Below are 17,168 nucleotides of genomic sequence, written 5' to 3'. Positions count from 1 at the left end.
TGGAGGCAAGGAGATGAACTCAGGGTGTTTTCTGCCTTTGCCGCAGATGTTGATTTATACACCCGCTTTCATTTAATGGAACCATTAAGGAAGGAACTTAAGCTTTCCCCAAATTAAAGGCCTATCTAGCTTTAGAATCATTTTCCAATAGCTTATGCTTTATAGAACCGGATGCCAATAAATTCTATGAAGTCACTGGATTATTTGGATGTAACATTAAATGTATATACGTAGTTCTGTCTTCTGGCTTAAGACACTTGTACAGCCTCAATTTTCTTGCAGGATTTAAAGATTTTTCCTAATGTCGAAAATACATGCACTCACTTCCCCTAAAACAATCCAGGACATAAATCTCACCACAAATATTTAGGACAACATGGTAGTCCTGCAAGGTACCCCATAGATTTAAGAGGTAAAACCAACTCATTAACAGAAAGGCTTTTAAGATACTGGTAATGCTGTTTCTTGATCTGCCTCTGGTTATGCAGATAGGTTTCGTTTGCAAAAATTCAGTGTGTATGTTGCATTTTAACAAAGTGTTAAGAAGGTATGGAGCAACTGGCAGTGACTTCTAGGGAGACTGAGCACGTGTCTATGTGTATAGGGTTGCGGGGTGACCTGTAAATGATCTTATGGGTAATTCTGACCTATTGAAGAAGGTCAGGTCTGCAGGGTAGCCGTGCTTAGACTGCTGCACTAATTTTAGATTGTGTCACCACTGCTTTAGAAAGACTACAGTAGGCCAGGCACGGTGGCTTACACCTGTAATCCCAGCACTTTGGGAGTCTGAGGCAGGAGGATCACCTGAGGTCAGGAGTTCGAGACCAGCCTGGCCAACATGGTGAAACCTCATCTCTACTAAAAATACAAAAACTAGCCGGCACGTTGGTGGCACCTGTAATCCCAGCTACTCGGGAGGCTGAGGCAGGAGAACTGCTTGAACCTAGGAGGCAGTTTGCAGTGAGCCAAGATTGTACCACTGAACTCCAGCCTGAGCAACAGAGCGCGACTCTGTCTCTAAAAAAAAAGAAAGAAAGAAAGACTACCATAAAGAACCCATACCAGCATGAAACTTAAGGTACTTAATCTTAAGAACCATCAAGACCCACATTAAGACATACCACACAAATTTCAACTTCCTGTAGGTATCCTTGATGACTCTGAAAATAAATCAATCTAATGTTATCTTTTAATTAATAAGAGCTACTCAGAGCCCCCTAAACTCTGATTTGTTCTTGAAAATTTTTGTTTCAGTAATACTGGCCAAGAGTTCAGGCACAGTGGCTCATGCCTATAATCCCAACACTTTGGGAGGCCATGGCGGGACGATTGCTTGAGGCCGGGAGTTCAAGACTAGCCTGGGCAATGTAATGAGACCCTGTCTCTATAAAAAATTTAAAAATTATCTGGGTATGTGGGCACATACCTGTAGTCTCACCTACTGAGGAGGCTAGGACAGGAAGATCCCTTGAGCCCAAGAGTTTGAGGCTGCAGTAAACTATACTTGCATCACTGCATTCCAGCTGGGGTGACAGAGCAAGGGCCCTATCTCTAAAAAAACAAAACAAAACAAAAATAGATGCCCAGGCTGGAGTGCAGTGATGTGTCCACAGCTCAATGCAGTCTTGACCTCTCAGGCTCAAGTGACCCTCCTACTTCAGCCTTCCAAGTAGCTGGGACTACAAGTGCACACCACCAGCCTGGCTGGTTTTTTTTTTTTTGTTTTTGTTTCTGTTTTTAATTTTATTATTTTTCTAATTTTTTGTGGAGATGGAGTTTTGCTGTGTTTCCCAGGCTGGTCTTGAACTCCTGGGCTCAAATGATCCTCTCATCTCAGCCTCCCAAAGTGCTGAAATTAAAGGCATGAACCACTGCACCCGGCTGGCCAAGAACATTTCTGATTAAAGTTTTTGAAAGAGTGAGTTTGTATGTACACACACACACACACACACACACACACACAGAGAAAATAAATACATTATTAAATATATTGCTAAAGGATATGCAACAGAAGTTGAATAAAAGGAGAGACTCTGTTTCTGAATGGAAAATTAATAAATGTTAATTTCATGGACCAGTTTCATGGAAGATAATTTTTCCGTGGACTGGAGGTGGAGGGGGATGGTTTCAGGATGATTCAAGTGCATTACATTTACTTAGTTAAAATATAAATTTGACACATTTCCATTAGTGTCCCAAAAGGTACTTTTCTACTGTACTTGACAGTTGATACTGTAGTTCATCTGGAAGAATAAATGAGAAAGTAGTAAAATATAAACAAATTACAGTAATACAAGGGGCTTGTTTTTATCAAATATTAAAATGGACCATGAAGCCATAGGCCAGCATAGTTTTGGCAGAGAAGAGCAAGATCAGAGAAGAACGGAGAATCCACAGATAGGTCCAAGTATGTATGTTGGCTTACTATGTGACAAAAATGGCAATTCAAACCATGGAAAACACATTTAGTCGTTTATTTATTTTTAGAATTGTGTTTATCCATTTATTTAATAAATAGATAATAGAACTTAAATAAATAGAGTATTTGAAACAAAACAAAACCATTCTCCCATGTTACAGTAGACTTACTCCCTGATGGACAATGGAGAAGGAAGGGTGAGGGGTGGATGACAGGAAATTACTGAATAGGCACAGTGTACATTATTTGGGTGATGGATACCCTAAGTGCCCTGACTTCACCACTATGCAATCCTATGTATGTAATGAAATTGCACTTGTGCCTCACAAATTTATACAAATTATAAACAACAACAACAACAATAGACTATTCCCTAAAAGAGCTGTGCCCCAGACCATCCACTAGGTCAGCAGTCCCCAGCCTTTTTGACATCAGGGACTGGTTTCATGGAAGATAATTTTTCCATGGACCGGAGGTGAAGGGGGATGGTTTCAGGATGATTGAAGCACATTACATTTACTGTGCACTTTTTTTCTATTATTATTACATTGCAATATATAATGAAATAATTACACAGCTCACCATAATGTAAAGTCAGTGGGAGCCCTGAGCTTGTTTTCCTGCAACTAGATGGTCCCATCTGGGGATGATGATCAACAGATCATCAGGCATTAGATTCTCAGGAGCACACAACCTAGATCCCTCACATGTGCAGTTCCCAATAGGGTTCTGCTCCTATGAGAGTTGAATGCCACAGCTGACCTGACAGGAGGCGGAGCTCAGGCTGTAATGCAAGTGTTGTGGGGTGGCTGTAAATACAGATGAAGCTTCACTCGCCTGCTCACCTCCTGCTGTGCAACTTGGTTCCTAATCTACTGGTACCCATCCATGGCCCAGGGGTTGGGAAGCCCTGCACTAGGTGAACTTACGTAAATGATTTGGTTTCTGTATGCGTTACCCCTTGTAAGAGCAACGTGTGAAGCCCATGGTGGTGGGGTGGAAGAGTGGGAATTGGATGGAAAATCATCTAGGCTTTTTTCTTTTTGGAGTTCTGCTTTCATCTAATATTTCTATTCAGCAGTCAGTTCAGAAAGATACTCAGTAGTAAGATACTCATGCTGAAGGATTGAAATTGGCTCTGACTTTCTAAATTTCACATACAGGTCCATTGTTCTGTTGAGCACAAGAGGAGAAATAAAGCAGTTGAACATTTCACACTTACTAGTACCTCTGGGATTAGCCAAACCAGCTCATCTTTATGACAAAGGTTTGTATTTGTATTATTCCATGAAGTTCTTACAGGGCCAGCAACATAGGTAATTTTATGGTGCAATTCAGCTACCAGACCATTTTCATGAGCTTGTTTGCTGGAGTGGGTATGATTAAGATGATTTCTAAATAAGGGCACAATGTGAGAGGAAGTGTGTTGGGATGTGGTTTGTTATCTGGGGCAAAAGGTGGGTGGTGAGAGTTCATTTGCTGATGTAAGGAAGTGCAGAGTTTTTTAATAGCTGCCTTTGTTTTGTTCACCTCCGACTCACCTCCTATATTCTCTTGCTGGAATGTAGCTATAAAAATTGATTTTTTTTCTTTTTCTTTCTTTTTTTTTTTTTTAGGGAGTACCATATTTTTGGGATTCAGTGGAAACTTTAAACCATCATGGACTAAGCTATTTACCAGTCCTGCTGGACAGGGCCTTGGGGTGCTTGAACAATTCATACCTTTGCAGCTGGACGAATATGGTTGTCCCAGAGCCACCACTGTCCACAGAAGAGACCTGGAACTGCTAAAGCAAGCTTCAAAAGCACATTAGAGACTAACTGTAACTTAAGTGCTGGGGGAAAAAAAATGTGAACTAACTTATTTAATTTATGGCATTTTAAAATGACACTGTTAACCCAACGGAACCATTTTCCAGTTTGATACAGAATGGGGAGAAAAGAAAGCGTTTGAAATTATTGCTTGGATACCAGCTTCATGCACCTTCTAGTTGTACAAAATGTTAAAGACGTTGTTTGTATTTGTAAGGCTGGTGTATTCAGAGAGCAGATCTCTTATTCCTCACTTTCCACCCCCGTATTTTGTAATGACCATGAGCAATGCTTTTACTTTTTGTATAATGGGGTGGGGTGGAGTGGGGGCTTCTGAGAGTCAGCCTGAGGTCTTTAGAGGACCAGCTATTGTAGCACCTTGGATACTTGAAGTCTAATGCTCAGTTGGGTCGGATGGCGGTTGACTTGGTGGCTGGCATGTTCAGCAGTGCCTGGGGCCCTGTTTCTGGGCAGCCTTTGAGGATTTTCTATGATATTGAATGACAGTTTTAAGTGGCAACTCAGGCCCAGCTCATGCCCTTTTTTGCCTGGACATGTGCTATTTTTATTCACTTATATATCAATTACTTGTAAGGGTTAAACTTTCAAACAGGAAGTATATTGGGACAAAAGGGCTCTTGGGGATTAGATATCCCTTAATCTGTGACCATTGGGCAAAAAATTTTCCTGCAGCAAAAGTCTGAGGCTGTTGGGACCATTTTTGCAGCTTTAATCCTTAGCCTCTTTTGACTGTATATTTGTGTTTAAAATGCAGAGCTCAACTGAATATTTCCTTTTTTGTTTTGTTTTGTTTTGTTTTGTTTTAAGAAGTAGGTTGTTTTCCTGAACCGTAAACTTGTATCATTTTAACTTGCACAAAGGAAGTCTGTTCTTGGTATTGCTCTTGCACTTGGGTTTTTTGTTACTGTTTTGTGTGGATTTTTTAGAGCTTTTCTGTTCACCCTCCTGCCAGGAAAATCCCAGAAAGCTTAATGATACCCCAAAATGATTACACCCAGGGAGGAAAAAAAGGAGCGCTTTCCAGGGTCAGAATCGTGGAGAGAATACTCAGAAATGAACCTCTTTAAAGCCTTACAGGAATGAGTCACTCTTACTTAATGAAATGTTAAAGCCAATTAAAAAGCGTGCTGTGATGCCCAGCTTCCCTTTCCACAGGGTGCATGCATCTCCTGCTGGTGAATCACATGCGGCAAGAGGCAACTGGCTCCACAGCCTGGGATGCTGCTGTACCAAGAGGAAAGAAGCAGCAAAATGCCTTTATGTTGTTCTAAACCCCCCACGCATAAAGTGTAGAGGAGGGATGGCCAAGGGTGGGTGGTAGAAAGTGTGTTCAGGCTGACACTGGCAGTGAGTACAGATAATTTCACTTTCCTCTTCCAGGGTCAAAGGCTGATGGCCTCTACCTTTGTATCCAGGAGAAACTGCAGAGCAGCCCTGTGACTTTACAAAATATGCTACCTCAAAGTGCTACCGATAAACCTTTCTAACTATAAGTGCCCTTACTAAGGGCACATGTCTTAATCAAAGTTAGTTTTTTGTTTTCTGGTTTTTTTTTTTTTTTTTTTTTTGTATATTGATGAATGAGATCTTACCTATTAAATATATTATTGGATCATGGTTCCTGAAGGTCATTAAAGTTTGAGTGTGAGTGTGTGTGTGTGTGTGTGTGTGTTTTATGACTTAAATATCTTTATGTGTGTTTTTTAGAGCTTGGTTCTTTAAAGATTTGGAGAAGATATGTAAATTACCAAGGCACTTGGTTTTTCTGTTTCATATACTAATAATCAGGGCCTAAGTTAAATAAAAATATGTGTGCATGTATTTTATATATGTGTGTATGTGAATTTATTTATTATTTATTTTATTATTATTGTTATTTTATTTTTTTTGAGATGGAGTCTCGCTCTGTCACCCAGGCTGGAGTGAGGTGATGCAGTCTCAGCTCGCTGCAACCTCCACCTCCCGGGTTCAAGTGATTCTCCTGCCTCAGCCTCCCAAGTAGCTGGGATTACAGGCACCCGCCACCATGCACTGCTAATTTTTGTATTTTTAGTAGAAGTGGGGTTTCACCGTGTTGGCCAGGCTGGTCTTGAACTCCTGACCTCAAGTGATACTCCTGCTTCGGCCTCCCAAAGTGCTGGCATTACAGGCATGAGCCACTGCGCCTGGCCTGTATGTGAATTTATATCTCTATCTATAAATTTAAAATTCCAGATTCCAGCTGTAAAGAAGTTACTGATGGAACTGAGGAAGACAATTGGTGGACAGAATCCACCAAGTAAATATTGTAAGAGTAAGCTTCAGAAGGGCAGGGACTGTATTCTCCAAGGCAGAGTTTCTCCATCTTGGCTGCACACTGGAATTACCTGAGGAGCTTTAAAAAATATATAGAGGCCTGGACTTTACTCCCTTCCCCCCAGATTCAGATTTAATTGGTGTTGGGTGCAGCCTGAGCACTGGAATTTTTTTTAAAGCTCCCCGGATGATTCTAATATGCAGCCAGGTTTCGGAACCACGGCACTAATATAATAGGCCCACTGTTTAACTCCAGTCTGTAATTTTTTTGTGACTAAAACAAAATTGCATTTACCTATTATTTTTATTTGCGTTTCCTATGTTACTCACAAAACTCCCAGCCCTAAACAAAGCATTTCTCTATTGTCTCTTTTTAATAGAAGCTTTTAATACAGTTTTTAGTCCTCAGTCCTCTCAAATCATTAAATTGGTTCTATACACTGATATATACATTTCAGGGAATTGGCAGCTAGCAATCTGTTCTATTTCTACCAAGAAAATATATTCAAAGGTGATTTATAAGTTCGTAAGCATTTTCCATCAGGTGAGGCAGTTGGTTGAGCTCCAAAAATGTGGTCGTCCACAAATCAGCCAGCTGACGAGAAACACAGAGGGCTCTCATGTATCCACAGACTGGGATTTAAGTCTTTGCTGTGATTCCTGCCTCTCCACCTGAGTCAGCATGCCATATATTATCTTCAGAGGCTGGAAGAGAGTGCTGGCAAGAAGATGAAAGGCAGACGCACCATCTCATGGACTATGACTGCAAAGCAGCCTCTAAGCTGATGTTTAGACTCGGGGATGGGAAGAGAGGATTTATGACTCCTCTGTTCTCTAACTTCATCAAGAGACAACACATCCTCATGCCATTAAAGTGGGTTACTTTGTCTTGAGGAGGGGAAGGTAATGAAGTGACAGATTGAGGCTTGAGTGCTTTAGATAACTACAGTACGTTTTCATTCCTTAAGAGATGAGGTCATGTTTGGATGTGTCTGGTTGAGAAGCATTTCAGTAAGAAGGAATGAGCTTAGTTAGTTCAAGTGTTTTTTTCTGTTGTTCCTAGTAGATAAACACAATACATAGATTCAATGATGACAATGTTTGTTAATTTCATCATGCAGAGTTGGAGCTTACTTCTGGAATTCTTATTTGGTTTTCAGATACTTATTAAACAATGTTTAATAACCTGAGAAATTCCCCTGGAGGTAAAGACCTTTAATAGGGCAGCAGATTTGTATCATTACTGTTAGTCTTAACTTGGTTATAACCCAGTGGGCTGGAAATGTGAGCAGACACTATTTAAGCTAGTTTTCAACAAAAGGTCACGGAGGGAAAAAAAATAAAGGAACTCCATTCCTGGTTCCTTGCTCACAAATGGCAAAATGCTGTTCACGACTTGCTAGACCATTTGAGTCATTTGGAAGAGAAAAGGTTTTTTTGTTTTTCCCTTATTTATCTTCAATTTGAGAAAAAAACTAATAAAAGGATGCTTCAGTAGGCCCTGGTGTTGTGGATAAGGGCACGCACACTTTTTATTTTTATGTGGTAAATTTAGAGAATGACTGACTGAACTGTGATTTCTAAATGAGGAACTGTGCCCCACAGGACATCCAAAATTATCAGCCATAGCAAGCTGTGAACATGTTATATCTGAAAATACAGCAAAGGGTGGACCAGAAAACATCTTTATAGGTGTGTTTTTGTAATTTTCCTAAGAGGGACAAAATAATTAGTCTAAATATGAAAAATTAAGTTTTAAAGTTCATCCATAGAAAAGCTGGCTTCATGATCACAATTGAAAAATCCGAGTTGGCAAACCTCTGCCTGCAATTCTGAGCTAGGAATCGTTTTTATGTTTTTAAATATAACAAAAGAAAGAAAAAGAAGAGTAATATTTTATGTGGTAAAAATTCTATGACATTTAAATTTCAGTGTCCATAAATCAAATCTTATTGGAACACAGCCAAGCTCATTCTCGTATACTTATTAACTGTGGGCAATTCCTGCTGCAGGGGTAGAAATGAGTAGTTGCTACAGAGACTGTCAGTCCAAAAATATTTACTATTAGGCCCTTTACTGAAAAAGTTTACCAACCTTTGATCTCAGTGTAGTGTAGACCGGCGTTCATTGTCCTGTTCTTGGAACCTTACCACATTGTCGGAATTTTTTAAATAGCAACTTAAGGAAAAAACCTGCATCAGAATCGCCTGATGTGCTTGATGAAAATGCAGGATCCCAAGCCCCAGCTCAGACAGGAGAACTGGCATTTCCAGGAGTTGTGAAGCTGGGAATATTATGTTATAACAAGCTCTCCAGATGTTTCTTGTGAACACTAAAGTTTGACCATCTCATAGCATGTAGTGAGGCTGTTCTTCCTTTCCCTCTTTCCCTTCAACAGAGAACACATCTGAACAAAATTGATTTTTTTTTAACCTTAATGATTCTATCTACACAGTCTTCCCTAGAACATTTTCTGACTAGGGCAGATTTGATATTGGGCAGAGGATGTGGCTGTTACTGGGGCAAAGGTTTGGAGCCCGTGATTAAGTCCTCCCGCCATGATGCCTGAAATACCACTACAATGATTCCTTTGGCTACAGTTATTCCTACTCTGAAATCCCAGCCATTCTTTATTTTCTGCAAGTTTGTTTTATTATTTTAAGGATTTTGAAGGAAAATGTACATTTGGCCACAATTAGGCTGCACAGACTAACAAAAACATAAGTTTCTTTGCTTTTTGATGAAACTGTATCCACCCTTTTTACTAATTTTACATTTATTGAAGCTCTGATTGATAATTTCAGATGTATTTTTTGTGAGGTAGAATGGATCATTTCATACAAGCAGTTTGCTTTGTAAGCAAAAACCTTTTAATGCATGAACTTTATGGAGGGCTGCAGGAGGTGGCTGAGTAGTGGATAATGAGATTGACCCTTGCCAGGGAAGAGGGTGGGTGTGGGAGGTTCACCTTCTCCCATCAGCCCATGTTGATTGTCAACATCCAGTTCCTGAGGGAGAAGGGCCTGGGTCAGGTAGGTTTCTGATGTGGGAGAATGCAAGACTTCCAAGTCTTAGGAGGCAAGAAACATCCTTAGCTCCCACTATGGGTAGGAGAATGAGAGAATTCTGATGGGAGAGAAAGATGACAAAACTTGTTGCCTCCTTCAAGAGTGCATGCAGTCAGTTGTTTTTTAAGTAAAATAGTTCTTAGAGGAAGTGAAGTGGAGTCAGGGTAAAGTGTGTGATACAGTTACTTGCTGTAGGTATGGATGTTTTGCTGACCAATCTAGGTTTGATTCCGCTAAGGCTCTCTACTTAGCGGTGGTCCTAGGAGCAGCTTCCTCCTGAGCCTCAGGTTTCTCATCTATAAAGTGGAACCATTCATAACTTTTGTGAAATTACAGGGGGGATTAAATGAGAACAGCTGTGGCTCCTGAACATGGCTGGTCATCAGAAACACCTGATGGTTTGTTTTCTAAAAAATTAGATTTCTAGACCCCTGTGAATTCTAATTTCGTAGTGTTTTTGTTGTTGTTGTCTTGAGGGTTAAGGATTAGGGAATCTGGATTTTTAAAAAACAAACTTCTAAGATTATGCCAGTTTCGGGAACCACTGAGGATACCTGATGCAAACCCTGCCCTAGTTTCGACACACTCTGGTGCTGTTACTTGTATCTAGAAAATGGGACCTCAGGCCAGGCAATACCCATTTACTGACTTGGTTTGAACATCATGGGGTTTGCATTCATGCTCTTAGTTGCCCTAGCACCATAACTCAACAAATCAGCTGTGTACAGACTGGAGCTATGAAATGTGGAAAACAAACAAACGTGGAAAACATGTGGCTTTACCCTGTTCTGCTGCTAGTATGTATAGTTTTTAGCTCTTCATTCTTGTGAGAGGAAACTTTAGTTCAGTTAATAATTTGTCTATTCTAACCCCTCTGTACCATAAACTAACAGGGACCAGAAGCATCTCATTTCTAACTATCTCTCAGGTTTTTTTTTTTTTTTTTGAGACAGAGTCTCGCTCTGTCGGCTAGGCTGGAGTGCAGTGGCACGATCTCGGCTCACTGCAACCTCTGTCTCTCAGGCTCAAGTAACTCTTCTGCCTCAGCCTCCTGAGTAGCTGGGATTACAGGTATGTGCTACACGCCCGGCTAATTTTTGTATTTTTACTGGAGACGGGGTTTCTAGTTGGCCAGGCTGGTCTTGAACTCCTGACCTTAGGTAATCTGCCCACCTCGGCCTCTCAAAGTGCTGGGATTACAGGCGTGAGCCACTGCACCCGGCCCACTATCTCTCAGTTTTTTAACCACACACAATTTCACTTTTCCTTCCTATCAAGTAGGAAAAAATGCTAACATGTAGTGAAATGGTTTAGAGCTAAGGTTCATATAAGAAGCTGAGCTGACTTGAAGGACTTGGAAAATGAGTGCCTTTGACAACAAACCTTCCCGTGTTTCTGTGCCCCATTTCTGCTTAGTCACACCTCTGCCCCCTCCCAACTGCCCAAGTTCCACTCCTGTGGCCCTTGTTATACTGGAAGACCACATTCACAGAACTCTTTCGTAACTCATGCTCCACTACTGCTCACATGTTTTCTTCTAACCCTCAGGATCCTCAGCCCTTGCTAAAGTATTTCAAAATCAGGTCAGTCCTTATGTCTAAAACAAATTATCTCTTGGGAGAAAATGTGATTTTAAATATCTGCCCACAGCACCTTATAGTTCTAAAAGTAATGTGTATCTGGAATTTTTGTTGACATACCTGATTTGTTGGCTTTTAGAGGACTTTTGCCCTCCAGCAGCATATTGACCTCCATATGAGACTGATTTCGTCTGTGTGTAGAGGAAATTACAGATCTGGAAAATTCACACCCTGGAGAACGAGTCACTGGGTAGTGAAGTCAGTACATCTACAGGATATGAGTATTTGTACTTGAGTAGAATCCCTTCTGATTACCTTCCGGAAGGTCATGGATTATACTGTGATTTTCCTCCAGCTTAAGCAATGTTCTCAGAACACAGATACTTGATGAGAAACAGTACCTGGCTCTGAAACATATAATCTACTCAGATTCCAGGCCCAGGGTCCTGGCCACAAGAAAGCATGTTTATCCTAACATCTTCCTGGAAGCTGTGCTCTGTGAGCACTGGAAAATTCTTTCTTTTTGTAATGTCTTGCATTTCTGTAAGTCACCTGTTTTAATAGCTAAGAGGAAGAGATTTGTTAATTATAGCTTTCCTTTGTTGCAGCTCTATATTGAAAACATATGCCAGAAAAGTTAAGGAAAGATGCAAGTGGATAGATGATACATAAACAGGATTAGGAATCATGAGGATTAGGGGCTTCCTGTGCAGTTTTTTCCAGGAACTGACCCCAGGAAGAGGGTCAGTTACAAACATAAAATTATTTTTGTGAGGGGAAGGTGTGATTTTATTATATTGATTATATTTTATTTTATAATCAATATATTTTATAATCAATATAATTATTGATTATATTTTATTATATAGATTATATTGATAATCTAAATTTTCTGGCTGTTGTTTCACATTCCTTGAAATGAGTCAATTTGTTGATTTCAGTCATAATTTACTGTAATATTATCTAAAATAATTGGATTTAAAGTCGATAACAAGTGTAAGTGTTGGATATTTTGGAGAGTCAGATTCTAAATTAAGAATTTAGTATTTTTATTGTTGCTACCTAATACAAGAGGCTCTTTTTATTTGGTGCTAACTTTATCTGTTTACAGAAGACAAGTGGCTAATATGAAGCATAAAGGTAGCCAGTTTTAGACTTAAAGAATGGTAACATTGGAAGTAAAGAATGAGGAGGAAGAACAGTGACTCTACCTTGGTTTTCTTTCAGTTTTCCTACCATCTCTGCTCTTCCACTAGCAGGTCAGAGCCAGTGGACTCTATCTATTCATTGAATTTCTGAGTGTGCTTAGTGAGAGAATATTTTTCTAAACAAATTCTGCCCTCCTTGTTACTTTGTGTGTATGTGTGTGTGTGTGTTGCTCTCATAGTCTGAGAGTTCATTTGTTGTACTAATGTAATTATCTTGCTGAGGGCTACAAAAATAATGTTACACTGGTGTGTGTGGTAGGTAGACTCCTGCTTCAAGGGAAAAGTTAAATCTGTTAATTACCATGGGGAAGTTAGCTACTTAGATATACCCACCTGCTTAGTATGAGTTTCTAAGTTTAGAAGGAATGAGGGCTTAGCTTCTCTCTATGGTCAGACTTCTGTGAGTCAAGTTGCATTGAAATGGGCTGTTGAATAGTGGATGTTAAGGTTTCAGGTACCACTTGGAAAAAGAACAGGTTATAAAGGGGAGGCTACCCTGTATTAAAGAATATCATCTTCCCTGGACTCTGGCATTCTCTTTTGTTTACCAAAGCCAAGGACTATGTTTCTTAAAGTGAGGTTTATGGCCAATATGTATCAGAACTATGGAAATTGCAGATTCATGGACTCCATTCTAGGTGGATTTTATTAGAATCTTGGGTTGAAACCTAGAAATCTGCCCTTCAACCTAACTAGTGGAATGAGTCAGAGAACCTGGAAATGATGTGTGACAAAGATGGCATTAAAAATCAGCATGTAAATGATAAATTATTCAATAAATAATGTGAGAAAAATTGGTTTTCCATATGGAAAAAAATGTGATTAGATCCCTACCTCACACCGTGAAACAAAATAAACTCCATCTCACATGGAAAGTATATTCATCCCAATAGCCCCCAAAGTTTTAACTGATTCCAGCATCAACTTTAAAATCTAAGTCCAAAGTATCATCTAAATATAATTCAAATCAGATATAGGTGAGACTGAAGGTATGACTCATCATGGGGCAAATTATCTCCAGCTGTGAACCTGTGAAATCAAATATGTTATGTGCTTCCAAACACAATGGTGGGACAGGAACAGGATAGACATTTCCATTCCATTTGTAATGCCATCTTTGTCACACGTCTATTTCCAGGTTCTGTGACTCATTCCACTAGTTAGGATGCTTATTTAAGGGCAGAAGAGGGTAATGGTTCCTGAGCAATTCAAAACCTTAAAGCTTGAAAATAATCTTTGACTCGAGGCTCTTCCTGCCAGTCCTAGCGGGGTTGAAGTTCCCCTTTCTGAACCCACTGGGACATGGCCTTGCCCTCATGGCTTTGAGGAGCCCCATTCCCATGGCAGTTCTCTTAATGGGGCTTTGAGCAGGCCCCATCTCCATGATGGCTCCTTGCCTGGGTCTTGAACCTGCAGCTCTCCCCAGATGTAATCATATGCCAGTGGCTCTAACTTTTGGTCTCAATGTGGCCATGCCCCCCATGGCTCCACTGGGAATTACCCTAGTGTGGGTTCCCTGCAGTGGCCCCACCTCATGGCTGCTTTCTGCCTGGGCTCCAGGCTCTCCAGGTCATCCTTTGAAATTTAGGTAGAGGGAGCCAGACCCTTATAGCTCTGCTGGGTGTAGTGCACATTGAATCAGGGCCACGAGAGCCACACCTGGGGCAGTGGAGGAGCATGGTGACAAAGTGCAGGAAGCAGAACCTTGAGGCAGGGCTGGGCAGAGGGTGCCAAGGTCCCAGGGGTGCCAATCACCCCTCCTTTGAAATCATTCTCTCCCCCAGGTCCTTGCACTTGGGCCTGTGAGTGGCAGCCCCAATCTGAAATGCCTTCAGGGTCATTCTTCTATTGTCTTGATGAGTAACACCTGGCCAATCCATACTAATTTCCTTATCAAAGGGTCATTTGGCCACACCCTTGGTGTTAGCTCCCAACACATTTCTCACTTTTTACAGTATACACAGGCTGAGAATTTTCCAAATCTTTAAGTCCTGCTTCCTTATTGATTAAAAATCCATCTTTAATTCATTTCCCCTTTCTCACGTTTTACTATAAACATTCAAGAGAATCTAAGCCAGACCTTCAACACTTTGTTTAGAAGTTTATTCAGCCAAATATGCCATTTCATTACTCATAAGTTCTACCTTCCACAAAAACACTAGGCCAATAATATAATTCAGACAAGTTATTTGCCACTTTATGACAAGGATCACCTTTCTTCCAGTTTCCAATAGCATATTCCTCATCTCCATCTGAGACCTTATCAGAATAGCCTTTACCATTCTGTTCATGATCATGTAGGTATTCTCTAAGAAGATTCAGCCTTTCTCTACAGCTCTTCTGAGCCCTCACCAGAATTACCCTTTATGGTCCATTCATGCCAACATAGGCTTTTTCTAGCGTGAATCTCACTTCCAGCCTCTATCAGCCAGGTCCAAGAGCTACTTCAACATTTTTAGGTATTTGTTATAAAAGCACCCCACTTCTTGGTACCAATTTTGTTGTAGTCCATTCAGGCTATTATAAAAATTACTGTATACTAGGTAGCTAACAAGCAACAGAAATTTATTTCTCACAGTTCTGGAGACTGGAAAGTCTGAAATTAAGGTGCTGGCAGATTTGATGTCTGGTGGGACTCATTTCCTGGTTCATAGATGGAGTCTTGTTGCTTTGTCCTTACCTTCCAAAGGCCCCAGCTCCTAACAGCATGGCATTAGTGACTAGATTTCAACATAGGAATTTTAGGGAAACACAAACTTTGATACCAGAGTGCAATGGAATTTTTTGTGTGACAAAAGATACCATAAGCAAAGTCAAGAGACTCACCAAAAACTTGAACAAGATATTTGTAACAAGTATAACCAGTAAAGGATTACTATCAAGAATATATATGTGTTCTATAAATGACTGAGGAAAATAAAAGCAAGCCAGGAAAAAAATGGACAAATGTTAATCATATCCAACTCATAGAATAGAAATCTGAATGGCAACTCTATTAGTATTCAGGGAAAATGAAATTAAAAAATGAAATACCATTCAAAGGGTTAGTGAATATGTAGAGAAAATGAAACTGTGGAATATATTGTTGGTTGGAAAGTATGTTGGTACAAATACTTTGGAGGTCAAATTGGCAGTATCTAAAAGCTTTGTATATTTGCTACCCTAATTGTATATATACACTTGTGAAATTCTTGCTCATGTATACAAGCAAACATGTTTAGACAAATTCATTGCTGTGTTTATATTGGTGAAAAATTGGAAAGAACATTAATGTTCATCATGCGGGACTGCATAAACACATTATAGAATACAGTGAACTACTCTACTTCAGTTAACTATGAATGAATTATGTCTCTGTGTATCAATATGGATACGTTCAGAAAACAGTGCTGGGTAGACAAGTTACAAATGAATTCATATGAAATGGTAATATTATATTTATAGATATACACTTATTTTTGAGGTTGCATGATCCAATTTCTTACCTCTAAGAAGAGATTTTCTTTCTTTCCTTGCTAAACTTGAAGATTCATTATTTTACATTTAGATCTCAGAATGTTGGGGCTAAAAACTCTCCTAGAAATTATCTTATCGAATCTCCCCATTTAAATTTTTTAAGAATAGACTTTTAATTTTAGAATAGCTTTAGATTCATAGAAAAATTATGAAGATAGTACAAGGAGTTCCCATATACCCTATACCTAGTTTCTCCTATTAACATCTTACATTAGTTTTTTGTTTTTTGTTTTAGACAAAGTCTAAACAAAAGTGCAGTGGTGTGATCTCTGCTCACTGCAATCTCCGCCTCCCAGGTTCAAGCAATTCTCCTGCCTCAGCCTCCCAGGTAGCTGGGATTACAGGTGTCCACCACCATGCCTGGCTAATTTTTGTGTTTTTAGCAGAGATGGGGATTTCACCATCTTGGCCAGGCTGGTCTTGAACTCCTGACTTCATGATCCACCTGCCTCAGCCTCCCAAAGTGCTGGGATTACAGGTGTGAGCCACCATGCCCAGCCTAACATCTTACATTAGTATAGTACATTTGTTACACTTAATTAACTAATGCTGATATAATAATTAAAGTTTATATTTTATTCCGAGTTTCTGTTTTTAACAAATGTTGTTTATCTGTTCTAGGGTCCCATGAAGGATATTACATTGAATTTATTGGTCATATCTTTTTAGGCTCCTCTACATTGTAGCCATTTCTCAGACTTTGCCTTTTTTTGATGACTTTGACAGTTTTGAAGAGTACTGATCAGCTATTTTGTAGAATGTTCCTCATTAGAGGCTGTCTGATATTTTTCTCATTTTTAGACTGAGTTTCAGTGAGGAAGACTATAAAGTACTATTCCCATCACATTATATCAACTGCACATATTATTATCATGACTTATCCCTTTTGATGTTAACCTTGATCACCTGGTGCAGGTAGGATTTGCCACGTTTCTTAGCTGCAGAGTTGCTTTTCTGCCCTCTCCCTCTTTTCCATGCTGTATTCTTTGGAAGGAAGTCACTATGTGCAATCCACATCAGTGTCTTTCTTAAAAGGAGAAATTGGAGCTCAGAAAAATAAAGTAATTTGCCCCAGATCATAGACTTATCTGGTCCACAGTACGATTTGGGCCACAGTTAGAGGATTTTCTTGATGTATAATTTAATAATTTTAATTCAATCAATTTAATTGTAAAATTAACCAATGTAATTCAATTAATTTTATTTCACTTAAATCATACATTTAATTATATGTAAAATTAAGATTAAGA

General features: G+C 39.6%; 1 protein-coding gene across 3 annotated transcripts in view; it reads left to right on the top strand.

Annotated features, from left to right (window-relative positions):
- Positions 1-6,077, top strand: part of CEMIP2 (cell migration inducing hyaluronidase 2) — an 86,286-nt gene extending 80,209 nt beyond the window's left edge. For all 3 annotated transcript variants that reach the window (XM_009456723.5, XM_001141007.7, XM_024345713.3), the window contains exons 23-24: positions 3,583-3,686; positions 4,036-6,077. In XM_009456723.5, coding sequence (XP_009454998.2) covers positions 3,583-3,686; positions 4,036-4,232 — 301 coding nt within the window. In that variant the 3' untranslated portion in view covers positions 4,233-6,077. The remainder of the gene's footprint in view (positions 1-3,582; positions 3,687-4,035) is intronic.
- The last annotated feature ends 11,091 nt before the right edge of the window (positions 6,078-17,168 follow it).

This window comes from Pan troglodytes, chromosome 11 (assembly GCF_028858775.2).
Source record: "Pan troglodytes isolate AG18354 chromosome 11, NHGRI_mPanTro3-v2.0_pri, whole genome shotgun sequence".
NCBI classification, from domain to species: domain Eukaryota; kingdom Metazoa; phylum Chordata; class Mammalia; order Primates; family Hominidae; genus Pan; species Pan troglodytes.
Note: the sequence above shows the minus strand (reverse complement) of the source record. Positions and strands in the feature narration are given on the sequence as shown.